Source organism: Bos mutus, unplaced genomic scaffold (genome assembly GCF_027580195.1).
Source record: "Bos mutus isolate GX-2022 unplaced genomic scaffold, NWIPB_WYAK_1.1 CTG230, whole genome shotgun sequence".
NCBI lineage: Eukaryota > Metazoa > Chordata > Mammalia > Artiodactyla > Bovidae > Bos > Bos mutus.
In genome coordinates this window covers 171,508-185,917 of record NW_027219740.1, presented here as the reverse complement: position 1 = coordinate 185,917, position 14,410 = coordinate 171,508, and the positions used below count along the sequence as shown (strand labels likewise).

Below are 14,410 nucleotides of genomic sequence, written 5' to 3'. Positions count from 1 at the left end.
CTGCAATGCAGGACATGCTGGTTAGATCCTTGGTTTGGGAAGATCCCCTGGAGAAGAAAATGGCAACCCACTACAGTATGGCTGCCTGGAGAACCCCATGGACAGAAGAGCCTGGCGGGCTGCAGTTCATGGAGTTGCAAAGAGTCAGATGTGACTGAGCAACTAAACTAGAGCAATATGGAAGGCAAAGATTTGTATCCCCATGTGTTACTGTGTCCAGAGGTTGAGAATGTGAGAAAAATCCTTAAAAAGAGACTGAGGTGGCCTCAAGGGCGTGGCTCGAGGAGCTGGTGATGCGGCAAGAGAGAAGGATGGCCAGGAAGTTAAAGGAAGGAAGTGTTTGCTGGCAGTGGAGGGCCCTAGAAAGTGAGACGTTCCTGAGGGCAGGAATGATGCTCGATTGTTTCTGCACTTGGCCGTGCTCAGTAGATGTTTGTGGGGTCCAGTAAATACATTCTTCCTTCCTGATGTGCCGCTGTCCTTAGAGAACACTCGTTTCCAGCATCTTTTCCTTCCTCTCAATTTTTCCTCCTCCTTTCCTCCATTTTTCCTGATGTCATGCGGGGCTGAGGGCTTTGGCCACCTTCAGATGGCATGACCTATTTGCTAGGATCCCCTTACTTTTGTGGAGGAGACAAGAAATAAGGTTCACCAAGGAGATGAAATGTGCAGAGAACACCATCCGAGTTTGCCCCACTGTCTCTCACCTTGCTTGTGCAGGGTGACAGGATGGAGACTGTGAAGACGGGAGCTGGCTGGGAAGGACCTAAGGATCTCTTTTGGCTGGGCTGTGTAGCTCAAGGACTTTGTACACATTCCAGGATGAGGAGAGTCCCTAAAGTGTGGAAAATAAGAGCCAAGGGATCTAGTTTCTTCTGTGCTTTTGCTCCAGAAAAATTAGCTGTCACTTTTAAATGTACACAAGCGATAGCCAGAGAGCTCTGAAGTACTGGTTGGAGAGAACAGTAAATCTTCTCTTCATGAGACTAAAGGACACTGTGAAGGCCCTCCCCCACCTAGCGTTTATTAGCTCCTTAGACAGTGTGACAGCAGGCTGTAACTCCTCATGAAGCAGTGGGCTCAGACACTTCCGTTTACGGAAGGTCATAACTGAATGCTCGATATTATCTTTGCCTCCAGGTAAGTCTGAGATATTTTTTTTCCCTTCCATTCTCAGGTAGGGCTTTGCTGAAAATGGATTCCCTCAGCACAGGAAACGTTGAATTTTGTCTGGATGTGTTCAAGGAGCTGAACTATAACCACGCAGGAGACAATGTCTTCTTCTCCCTGCTGAGTCTTCTTTATGCTCTTAGTATGATCCTCCTGGGAGCCAGAGGGACCAGCGCAGAGCCGATGGAGAAGGTACTGGGCACAGCAGGAGTCCCAGGTGGCCTGGGGTCTTCCTCAGAATGACTTACACTCTATACCCAGAAAACGCTGCCATCCTGTGAAAGAACCACACGTGGGCAAAGCACATTTCTTATGACTAATAGCTTAGATAATGCTATACATTATAATGCAAATAACACAACGCATGCCATGCTCAATCTCTTTCTTGCCATCAGCGCTTTCACACATAAATGACTGAAATTTACTTTCATAGTTTATCTTTACAGTGGTTTAAACATGCCAGAGAACACATATATGGTATGATTCTTGCCCTCTACAGTTTCAATTTACAATAAAATGAGTCTCTATCAGAAACTAACATAGTGTTGTAGAATAATTATATTCCAAATGAAAAAATAAAGGAGTTAAAAAAAATGACCAAATTCAGTAAAAAAAAAAAGACTGTTTAAAAGTTATCCAGTTTTTTACAGTGCTCATTTATGCATTTGAAGTTCATACCAGCCCTGTGTGTTAGGGGTAGGAATTGTTATCCCCATTTTACAGATGGGGAAACGGAGACTAACCTGAGACGAGGGAAGAACGGGTGACATAGACTGATATGCAGTGGTTTCCCACCATACATATGTACACATACATTCACACATGTGTATACATATGTATGTATATATGGCTTCCCAGGTGGCACTAACGGTAAAGATCGCCTGCCAAGGCAGGAGATGCAAGAGATGCAGATTCAATCTCTGGGAGAGAAGATCCCCTGGAGGAGGAAATGGTACCCCACTCCAGTATTCTTGCCTGGAAAATTCCATGGACAGAGGAGCTTTTTTTTTTTTTTTTTTTTTGCTGTGAAAAGTCTAGAAGGATATCACTTAATAACTCCCAGGGTATTTGCACATCTTATTATTGTTTGTCCTTTATTCCATATTTTGATGCACTTTTAGGATTTTCTTGCATTTAAATAAATAATTTAGTGGGAAACCATGTAGCATTTGCACAGCCCCGGAGGAGCTGTCAGTGCCTGCCTGGAGACAGTGGCAGAGGGGCTGAAGAGTCTGTGAGCCGGAGCTCAGGGCCTGGCGCCAGACAGGCAATGCGGGTCGGGGCCAAGTGGATTAACCTCATGAACTCAATTTCCCTAACAGAAAATGAGGATAATAGTATCTACTTTAAAAGTTGTCAGGAGGATTAAGTAAGATATGCAAAGGCTTAGTTCAGGATTTGGATATAACATCATTAAACATTAGTTCTTACTAGGTCTTTATCTCAAGTGGAAAACCTTGTAGCTGTCAGCCTCTGTAGACTGTGTGTTCCTTTTGATGCCAGTCTATCTCATTTGTTTTCTAGGTGCTTCACTTTAATCATATTGTAGAACCATCAGGACCAGCGTTCAAGGCCTTGGCTAAGATATGATAATATCTCTGCTGAGCTGTCAAATGCTCTTTGATAAAGAGCACCAAGAAATAATATAGTCCAGGCATTGAGTGGCAGAGCACTTTATTGATTAATAAGCATGTGAGTGATGAATCCTCGGTTTCCTCCTTTAATCCTCCTGAGGGTGACTGGCCAATAGGATTAATGCAATGGTAGTGACAACCACAGTAAAGCCCCCAGATTTTATCATCTGATTTTTGTCATCCTCATTCAGCTTTCTGTTCTCTTATGAACTGTGCCCCACGGTGAGTCTGCCAGGCTCTTCTATGTAGGGTCAGGTCTTCAGTCCAATGAGGGGACTGAGAAAGAACCTGATGCTTTACCTTTTAAATCTATAGCAGGAAAACAGGGCCTGATGCCACCCAACCCACGTGCTCCAGGACTGCGGTCTCTGTTCTTTCTAATAAAAGGATGCCTTTTGACATCAAAACTAGATAGAACTGCCACATGGAAACATATGTATGCTTGATTGTGATTGAGGAAAGACACACATGCCTAGAGCCACAGAGTACTTGCTTCATGGAACCCTTATTGTTAGGAGATTGGAGCCCATAGTTCGGGAACATTCAGTTTGGGCAATAGAGGCATAAACCCTGCTGCTGCTGCTGCTAAGTCGCTTCAGTCGTGTCCGACTCTGTGAGACCCCATAGATGGCAGCCCACCAGGCTCCCCATCCCTACAGTTCCCATGAACTCAGATGCATCAAGTTGAAGAGGAGGAGACGGGAGAGGGGAGGAGGGGGTGAGATGTATGGAGAGAGTAACATGGAAACTTACATGACCGTATGCAAAATAGATAGCCAACGGGAATTTGCTGTATGTCCCAGGGAACTCAAACAGGGACTCTGCACCAACCTCGAGGGTGGGATGGGGAGGGAAGCAGAGGGAGGTTCAGGAGGGAGGGGATATATGTGTACCTGTGGCGGATTCATGCTGAGGTCTGACAGAAAACAGCAAAAGTCAGCAAAGCAACTATCCTTCAATTAAAAAAAAAAAAACATGCTTAAGTGAATTGCTTCTGTGATGGACAGATGGGTGTGTCAGGTCAGTTCAATAAAGAGCTCAGTATTTGATTAAATGATCACATAGAAAATGGAGACATTGAAAGGAGCATGAGAGATAGAGAAGGAAAGTGATTCTTTAGGCGCAAAGGCAACAATCACACTCGGATCATCGCTCTGAAAATCCCCACTAGGATCTCTTCATTAAAATGTCTGGTTTTGGGTTAAACCACGAGAGCTGACAAGTCCTTGTGTGTTTGCGGTAGTTTACAATTCTGCACACGGTCTGTAGCCAAAGTCCCAGAGTGCCGAGATTATTGTGGGAGAGGAAACCTGGAGAAGGAGAAGGCTTTCCATTGCCAACTCTTGCTTTGTTCATACTCACTGCCCTTCTATTCAGAGGCAAACGTCCTGCTCTCTGGTTATTGCTTTCACATTATTTATACTCTCTAATGGCAAGAAATCAAGCAATTTAATACTCCCTTCTTTATTTACTGGTGCTTCAGTGCAACCAAGCTGGAAGGATTCACTCAGACTTAGGAGTCTTTTTCTCCCAGATCAATAGGCCAGACTCTAACTACACCCTCAGCATCGCCAACAGACTCTACGGGACAAATGCGATGGCACCCCACGAGGTAAGTCCCTCTGGAACAGTTGTCAACAGCTTTCTTGGCATCCTCTGAATTTCACATTATAAAACAAAACGAAGGATAAGAAGTGTCACATGATATTCATCTTCAAGAGATTACATTTGAGCCGAAATAGAGTCTCAGTGAAATGGTTTTTACCAAACTCCTATTTAAGGTTGTGAAATGTCACATAACTTCCTGCAAATCGCCGGTGTTGCCCAAGAGTAAGGTCATGGATGAAACACAAAACAAATTTGGTAATAATTATCCCTTATGAGCCAGAAAGAAAACAAAACATATTTCTCATCTCTCTTTTAAAGGTCCTTAATGGCAGAATATTGAGAGTTAATGGAAAGTACACTGGGCTGGGAGCCAAGAGAGCTGTTCCCATTGAGGCATGACTTTGGACAAATATCTTTCACCTGTAAAATGAGAGGATTAGCCTACGTTCTTTCTAGTTCCCAAATTCTAACACGAATGATGCCATTTTCCAATGGCATTAACATATACAGTTTTACTGAGTGTTTATTATGTGCCAGTCATTCTACTCAATCTCATGTATTCCTTACATAGTCCTGTAAGATGTAGCTATAAAATTGTTATCAGTTCTACAATCATGAAGCAGATTCTATAAAGGCCACAGACATAAAGTGACAAAGCCTAGATTTGACCTCTATCTAAACTCATCTTCTTGTATATTAAATACTACATTATTCTGCAATGATTGAGGTAAAATCCTAGATTCAGTGACACAGCTTTGGTTTGACCAGTGTGACTTAGATGTCAATCAACCCTGAATATTCACTGGAAGGACTGAAGCTGAAACTCCAATACTTTGGCCACCTGATGAGAAGAGCCGACTCATTGGAAAAGACCCTGATGCTGGGAAAGATTGAAGGCAGGAGGGGAAGACAGAGGATGAGATTGTTGGATGGCGTCACTGACTCAATGGACATGAGTTTGGGTAAATTCTGGGAGATGGTGAAGGACAGGGAGGCCTGCTGCTGCAGTCCATGGGGGTCACAAAGAGCTGGACATGACTGAGCAACTGGGCAATGACAACTTAAATGTCAGCTGGGTGAAGCGAAATGCAGCCTTGAATTTCTAATGTTCTTCCCTAGCCTGGTGGTGCAGGCTATGTCTTATACTCAACAAGATTTGGATTGTCAGAGTTTTTGCAACTTAGTGTGGCCCATCTTGGTATCATAGATATTTCAGAGGTATTTCCTTCTATAGCCCTAGAAGCGTAAAGAATGTTTATGGACAGGACCTGAAGTAAGGGGATTAACAACTATGGGCCCCTCTCTCATTCTTTTGTCTCCCTCAAAGCTGTCATGATCTGGGTGTAATTGTAAATAGATGTTGACTTGAGACAATGATGATTACATCTGACATGAGAAGCTGACTTGAGAAACTCCCCATTAGTTTCATTAGGTTGTCTCGGTCTCTGTCAGAAGATACCGATATCCCAGGATTCTGTCTGGAGAAACTCCCACCGCATGGGCTGTGAGCAGTCACGTAAGCATGTTCCAGCCACTGCTGGACGCAGCTCAGGGCAAGAACTGGGTCTAGGGCCAGATTTTACTCTCAGTTAAGCTTTCCCTGGATTCAGGCACAAAAGAATCCAGTTAAGCAGTAACTTTCCTTACACTATTTTTTTGGTGTTATGCAACTATCCTTTCTTTTACAGCAATACTTACACTGTTCTGAGAAATTGTATCAAGCCAGGCTGCAAACTGTTGATTTTGAACGGTCTGCAGAAGAAACAAGGAAAACTATCAATGCTTGGGTTGAAAGTAAAACTGCTGGTGAGGATAAGTCAACCACGTGTCTCCAAACTTTATTCGAGCTGTGTTGATAAACTTGCTGAGTTAACGTTAAGAAGGAAGCTAGATGTACTTGTTTAGATTAGTGTCTGGCCTCAGTTTGGGGCTCTGTGCCTAGAATAATGCCTGGCACATGAAAGTTTTGTAAAAATTTTGAGCGTAGATTGATTAGTGTTGTCTGTCATTACAGATCCACATGCTGTGTATTTGTTTAGACTGTTATCGTTATTTTGTCATTAATTTGTGTATTTATTTATCCATTCATTTGTGTGTATATATATATATATATACACATATGTATATATATAATCAAATGATGTTCATCATTGTTATTACGTGCTAGGTATTATGTTTGGCCCAAAAGTTCAATAAAAATGAAAGCTCTCATCAAGCTTAGAGTCTGATATTTCATATACCCCTGTTTCATATTGTATGATAGATTATATTCCAAAAAATGCTATAAATTGCAACACTCCAAAATGCTCCAAAAAGGCTTGGTGTTGCATCTTGATCAATATATTTACAGCAAGAAATTCTTGGTATAGTTTTATAAATCCTGATTTTTCAGATACATTTTTATTTCAAATGTTGGCATATATGCTTGTGATACACGAAGGTTAGCATACTGAAAGGACCAGTGTGTCTTTGGAATATGTAACATATTTGCAATTAGTAAGGTACTGGTGACTATAAAGCCTGATAGATATGAAAAGTAAGCCACAGGAGATGATTCCCTGGTGGCTCAGATGGTAAAGAATCTGCCTGCAATGCAGGGGACTCAAGTTTGATCCCTGGGTCAGAAAGATCCCCTGGAGAAGGAAATGGCAACCCACTCCGTATTCTTGCCTGAAAAATCCCGTGGACAGAGGAGCCTGGCGGGCTACAGTGCAGGGGGTCACAAAGATTGGGGTGCGACTGAGCGACTGACACACTATGGGAGATGATTATAGAATTTTTTAAAAAGCAGTTATATGTATAAGAAAGCATAGGATATGACTAGTTACAAGACAGGTTGATTCATACCTAACATACTTGGTATTCCTTGAATGCCAGCTTCTGATTAGATATAACAAAGCTTTCAATATTCTTTGAAATAAACTTCATTTGACAAGAACATGCTTTATGGCCACAGATGAGGGAATTCTTCTGGGATCTCAAATCTATAATTAGCCTTAACAAAGGCTCCAAATTTCTTGTAACTCTTCAACTCTCTACTATCAATAAGTTCAAATCCAAATATATTATTTATTCTTTTTTTTGTTGTTGTTGTTACAAGGAAAAGTCACTAACCTCTTTGGAAAAGGCACGATTGAGCCCTCCTGTGTCATGGTCTTGGTGAATGCCATATAATTCAAAGGACAATGGCAGAATAAATTTCAGGAACGAGAAACATTTAAAACCCCTTTTCAGTTAAGTAAGGTGAGTATTTTATTTTCAGGTGGATGATCAATTTCGGAGAATGCCATATCCATTAAAGACAATTTAGAAAGTTTCAGTGAAAATACTGGTTCTAGGCTCTGTGTTTCCATGGATTTTGTTTCTGTTGCTCCCGTGAAGTGATGGTAACCTTTCTCAATGGGGTGATCAGGAACAGAAGAAAGTTCGTCCTTTTCTTACTGTTCTTCTGGGGGTCTACATTCTTCCCAGACATGCTTTCTCTAGTAAATAGTTTCTCTAGAAATACAGCAAAGTTAGTTGTACTATTTTTCTCCCAGAAAGTCTCTAATCAGATCCAAAAAAAGGAGATGACCCTATAATCTCATTTTCCCACATAAATCACTTTATCTAGAGACCTTGCCTTTGTTTTGGGGAAACATATATGTTATCATTTTTATTAGTATGTATATTATCTGAACACAAACATTTTAAAATTAAAAAAACTTATAACCTTTGCAAAGTAGTGTCATACAGGGTGTATTCTGTCATTTCTGTTTTACCCATGCCTTTCTGGTGCTAATGCGGTTACCCTTGTTATTCTGAAAGGAAAATCAGTATGTGTACCTGTACACACACGCATGTAACTGTACCATCTAATTACAACTTTTTATTTTAAACATAGGGTAAAAGTGTGACTGTGGAGATGATGCACCAGACTGGGAAGTTTAAACTGGCCCTCATCGAGGAACCACAGATGCAGGTTTTGGAGCTGCCCTGTGTCAACAGCACACTCGGTGTGATCATTCTGCTTCCAGTGGGCACGGCTGACGTAGACCAGGTGAGAATGTGCGGTGAAGACGCGGGCGTGTGTGCACGCACACGATGTGTGTTTATGAAGACGCGGTGTGTGTGTGCATGCACACGATGTGTGTTTATGAAGACGCGGTGTGTGTGTGTGCATGCACGGTGAAGACGATGTGTGTTTATGAAATGCTAATGTGCGGTGAAGACGTGTGTGTACGCACACGATGTGTTTAATGCTAATGTGCGGTGAAGACGCGGTGTGTGTGCGCACGATGTGTGTGTTTAATGCTAATGTGCGGTGAAGACGCGGTGTGTGTGCACGCACATGAAAGTGTGTTTAATGCTAATGTGAGTGAAGACGCGGTGAAGACGCGATGTGTGTGTGCGATGTGTGTTTATGAAGACGATGTGTGTTTAACGCCAATGCTAATGCGGTGAAGACGCGATGTGTGTGCACGCAAGACGCGGTGTGTGTGCGATGTGTGTTTAATGAAGACGGTGAAGGCGATGTGTGCACGCACACGATGTGTGTTTATAATGCTAATGTTTAATGAAGACGCGGTGTGTGTGCATGCACACGATGTGTGTTTAATGCTAATGTGCGCGTGAAGACGCGATGTGTGTTTAATGCACAAGACGCGATGTGTTTATGAAGACGCGTGTGTGTGTACGATGTGTGTTTAATGCTACGCGGTGAAGACGTGTTTAATGCTAATGTGTGTTTAATGAAGGCGGTGAAGACGCGGTGTGTGCGCGGTGTGTGTACGATGATGTGTTTAATGCTAATGTGCGGTGAAGACGCGGTGTGTGTGCACGCACACGATGTGTGTTTAATGCTAATGTGCGGTGAAGACGCGGTGTGTGTGCACACGCACACGATGTGTGTTTATGAAGACGCGGTGTGTGTGCACGCACACGATGTGTGTTTAATGCTAATGTGCGGTGAAGACGCGGTGTGTGTGCACGCACACGATGTGTGTTTAATGCTAATGTGCGGTGAAGACGCGGTGTGTGTGCACGCACACGATGTGTGTTTAATGCTAATGTGCGGTGAAGACGCGATGTGTGTGCACACGCACACGATGTGTGTTTATGAAGACGCGGGTGTGTGTGCACGCACACGATGTGTGTTTAATGCTAATGTGCGGTGAAGAAGTGCGCGGTGTGTTTATGAACGCGTGTGTGTGCGATGTGTTTTAATGCTAATGTGCGGTGAAGACCCGGGTGTGTGTGTGCACGCACACGATGTGTGTTTATGAAGACGTGGGCGTGTGTGTGTGTTTATGAAGATGATGTGTGTTTAATGCTAATGTGCGGTGAAGACGCGGTGAAGACGCGGCGTGTGTGCACGCACACGATGTGTGTTTAATGCTAATGTGCGGTGAAGACGCGGTGTGTGTGCACACATGATGTGTGTTTATGAAGACGCGGTGTGTGCGATGTGTGTTTATGAAGACGCGGTGTGTTTATGAAGACGCTGTGGTGCACCGCACGATGTGTGTTTAATGCTAATGTGCGGTGAAGACGTGGTGTGTGTGTGCACGCACACGATGTGTGTTTAATTAATGCGGTGAAGATGTGGGTGTGGTGAAGACGCTAATGTGTGTGTGTGTGCACGCGCACGATGTGTGTTTAATGCTAATGTGCGGTGAAGACGCGTGTGTGTGCACACGCCACGATGTGTGTTTAATGCTAATGTGTGAAGACGCTGTTAATGCTAATGTGCGGTGAAGACGCGATGTGTGTGCACACGCACACGAGGTGTGTTTAATGCTAATGTGCGGTGAAGACGCGATGTGTGTGCACACGCACACGATGTGTGTTTATGAAGACGCGGGTGTGTGTGCACGCACACGATGTGTGTTTAATGCTAATGTGCAGTGAAGACCCGGGTGTGTGTGTGCACACGCACATGATGTGTGTTTATGAAGACGCGATGTGTGTGCGCACGCACACGATGTGTGTTTATGAAGACGCGATGTGTGTGCGCACGCACACGATGTGTGTTTATGAAGATGCGGGTGTGTGTGCACGCACACGATGTGTGTTTATGAAGACGCGCGTGTGTGTGCACGCCCACGATGTGTGTTTAATGCTAATGTGCAGTGAAGACGCGGGTGTGTGTGCACACGCACATGATGTGTGTTTATGAAGACGCGGTGTGTGTGCGCACGCACACGATGTGTGTTTATGAAGACGCGGTGTGTGTGCGCACGCACACGATGTGTGTTTATGAAGACGCGGTGTGTGTGCACACGCACACGATGTGTGTTTAATGCTAATGTGCGGTGAAGACGTGGTGTGTGTGCACACGCACACGATGTGTGTTTAATGCTAATGTGCGGTGAAGATGTGGGTGTGTGTGCACACGCACACGATGTGTGTTTAATGCTAATGTGTGGTGAAGACACGGTGTGTGTGCACACGCACACGATGTGTGTTTTGTGACCATAGTGTTGCCCGTCACTGATTCTTTCAGGTTCAACAGTTCTGCCAGGTGCTGTGAGAGCAAAGGACGGATATCCTGAAGTCCCTGACTTCAGGATGATGTATTTAGGGAGAACAATCTATTCTTCCTTTAAAAAAGGGGCATCTGGAGGCAGAAGTGCCTGTGGTACCAGTTCACACACACATGCAGATGCACACACACACACACACTCACACACTGGTCATTGGACGTTTGGGAAACCCCTTTCTATAGCGGGCTTCCCTTGTGGCTCAGACAGTAAAGAATCTGCCTGCAGTGTGGGAGACCTGGGTTTGATCCCTAGGTTGGGAAAGTAGGGAAGTCTTCTGGACATCTCTGGGCTGGGATGTGTGCTCTGGAGCTCTAGGAAGAGCATCACAGTTCGGGCTGTAAGAACACGTGTGGCAGAGGTGTGGCCACTGCAGGGGGAGCTCAGTTCTCTGGAGGTCTGTGGGCTTCAGTGAAAGATACCTGGAGGCATTGAGCACTTGGAAGCAGTTTAGAAGTGGTCTTTTTTACCTTTGGGCTGTGCCGTGAAGTATGTGGGTTTTTATTCTCCAACTAGGATCAGACCCGTGCCCCCTGAATTGGAAGGGTGGAGTTTTAAACACTGGACTGCCAGGGACATCCCAGAAGTGGTTTTTATTAAATTGTGATTCATGTATTTAATTATTCATTCATTCATACACCAAACATTGAGTGTCCACAGCATGCTGAAAACTCTGCTGTGTTCTGGAAACACAGACGAATCTGTGGTTACAACACAGAGTTGAATGTGTAAGGAGCGCTGTGACAGACCCTGCAGAAAAGGAAGAACAGAGTCCAAATTTGAGTGAGGAAATCAGGAAGGCATCCTAGTAGAGCAATCTCGATGCCAGCCTCACTGGATAAGTAGGAGATGAAGAGGAACAAAGGCAGTGCCTGTTGCTCCAGCCAGAGAAAGGGACACGTGCCAATGCCTTGGAAGTATGAGGCAGCGAGGGGGGTCTGACATGAAGTCGTGGTGACGTGGATCAGGGCAGAGAAGCACAGAGGGCAAGGAGGCTTAGGAATCAAACCACCTTCATTTTATGCCTGAGTTTATACTGTCAGGATGGGGAAAAATGTGACAAAAATGTTTTCAACTCTTGTAATAGATTGATGGGGTTTGACATACTGGTTTGGAGCTGCAGGGAGGTCTGAACAGAGAGTTTCAAATGACCAAGGGTAGAATTTGAAGGGCTTCAGAAACTCTTGAAACTGGATGTAGGGTGAGAGGTCTGAGTTTTGAGACTGCTTGGGGGGAAATCGGAGCATAGACCCAGGAACTGAATTGCTGGGTGAAGGCAGAGGACATCCAGGGTTCAGAAGCTTCTGGCACAATGAGGGCAGGACATGTGATTAGAGCGGCAAAACCAGCTCATAAAGGAGACGTGACTCATGTTTCAGATGTGCGCGCCCAGAAGAGATGGTTGAATTCATCCAGGAAATGGGGCACAAGGACTTCACGGCAATACAGGGAGTTTAAGAGATGCCTCCCTGCTGAGGAAATGAGGCAAAAGAGTGTAGAATACACATCGACAAGTTTAATCATGAAGCATCAGTGAGAAGTAGACAGGAGAAGAGGGGAGGTGTGGCTGCACATGAGGTTTTTGTTTTTTCAGACAGGACTTGAGTACATTTTAAAGGTAGAGAAGAAATTGATGTTGAATTGTTGACGCCAAGAATCAGAAAGCAAATAGCATTGAACATTCAGGGCATGTGTTCAGCTCCTGTGGTCTCCACCCGTGTTTTGTCTCTTAGGTAGAAAAGCAGCTGAACTCAAAGACCTTTCAGGAATGGACCAGCCCGCCCAACATGGTGGAGAGGGACGTGGAAGTGCATCTCCCGAGATTCAAACTGGAGATCAAGTACGAGCTCAATTCCCTGTTAGAGTCCCTCGGGATGACAGACATCTTCAGCCAGGTCAAAGCAGATCTTTCTGGAATATCACCAGTCAAGGGCCTCTTTGTATCAAAGATCATCCACAAGTCCTACGTGGAGGTCAACGAGGAGGGCACGGAGGCAGCTGCGGCCACTAGCGACATCCTGGTAGTAAAAAGACTTCCCATCCGAGCTCAGTTCGTGGTGAACCACCCCTTCCTGTTCTTCATCAAACACTTTCACAACAACACAATTCTCTGTGGCAAGCTGGCCTCTCCCTGAGCAGAGTGGGTGGAGCAAGGCTCAGGGTCACAGGGGAGGGCAGTGACCAACTGCGACTAAAAGTGGGTCCCACCTCACCCTGCTCCGTGCCTCAGTTTGCGCCTCTGAGAAATGGGTCTGGGACATCTCCTAGCTTATCTCATGAGTTGGTGAAGCCTCAGATGATGGTCATCATGGAAGAAGCTATAGCTACAAACAAGCCTCTGTCTCTCATCTTTGAGGCCTCGTTTAAGTGCTGTCTGGGTGATATGATCCAGTCAGTGGGAAACAGTTTAGAAGATTAGATTTTCTTGACTTGTTTGCATCAGTGAGCTCTTGGTTAAGTGGCCGCTTTACCTTTGGAAGAACAATGTAAAGGCTTCAACTTTGGCTGGATCTTAAAATCTGTTATTTTCCTTGTATATGTAAATATAACATCATGAATTCTGTATTGACTATAATAAATACATGAAATGCCTTAAATTCTTGGAGGATTTGTAGTACTCTGCAGCAACTCAATACGTATGAGAAAAGACCGGATAAGTGGAAGTCCGATTCAGTGCACATTTTAGTAGAATCTTTGGCTAAATCTTTTTAGGCTCTAAATTGAATCAGATTTTTCTTTCCTTCCCTCCCTCCCTCCATCCATCCATCCTTCTCTCTCTTTCTCAATAGTGTTTAGTTGTTTAGTCACTAAGTTGTGTCCAACTCTTTTGCTACTCATGGACTGTAGCCCTCCAGGCTCCTCTGCCCATGGGATTTTCCAGGCAAGAATACTGGAGTGGGTATTTCCTTCTCCAGGAAAGGTATTGCCATTTTCTTCTCTAGGGGTTCTTCTCAACCCAGGGATAGAACCGGTATCTTATGCATTGGCAGGTGGATTCTTTACTGCTAAGCCACCAGGAAGCCCTCAATATTCACAATAATGCAATGAGAAAAATTCACAACAGAAAAAACCAGACATCAATCAGAATATTTTATTAGAAAAATTTCTGAAGGACTCCCCTAGTAGTCCAGTGGTTATGGTTCAGAGCTTCCACTCAAGGGGCATGGGGTTTGATCCCTGGTCAGGAAACTAAGACACTACATGCTATTCAGTTCAGTTCAGTCAGTTCAGTCGCTCAGTCGTGTCCGCCTCTTTGCAACCCCATGAATCGCAGCACGCCAGGCCTCCCCGTCCATCACCAACTCCCGGAGTTCATGCAGACTCACATCCATGGAGTCAGTGATGCCATCCAGCCATCTTATCCTCTGTTGTCCCCTTCTCCTCCTGCCCCCAATCCCTCCCAGCATCAGTCTTTTCCAATGAGTCAACTCTTCGCATGAGGTGGCCAAAGTACTGGAGTGTCAGCTTCAGCATCAT

General features: G+C 44.5%; 1 protein-coding gene across 1 annotated transcript; it reads left to right on the top strand.

Moving 5' to 3' along the window:
• The first annotated feature begins 1,194 nt into the window (after window positions 1-1,194).
• SERPINB11 (serpin family B member 11) lies at window positions 1,195-13,172 on the top strand. The gene is given in 7 exon segments (XM_014480919.2): window positions 1,195-1,362; window positions 2,695-2,715; window positions 4,288-4,416; window positions 6,101-6,218; window positions 7,513-7,655; window positions 8,296-8,451; window positions 12,667-13,172. Coding segments are annotated over 7 exon segments (1,137 nt in total). The 3' UTR covers window positions 13,069-13,172.
• The last annotated feature ends 1,238 nt before the right edge of the window (window positions 13,173-14,410 follow it).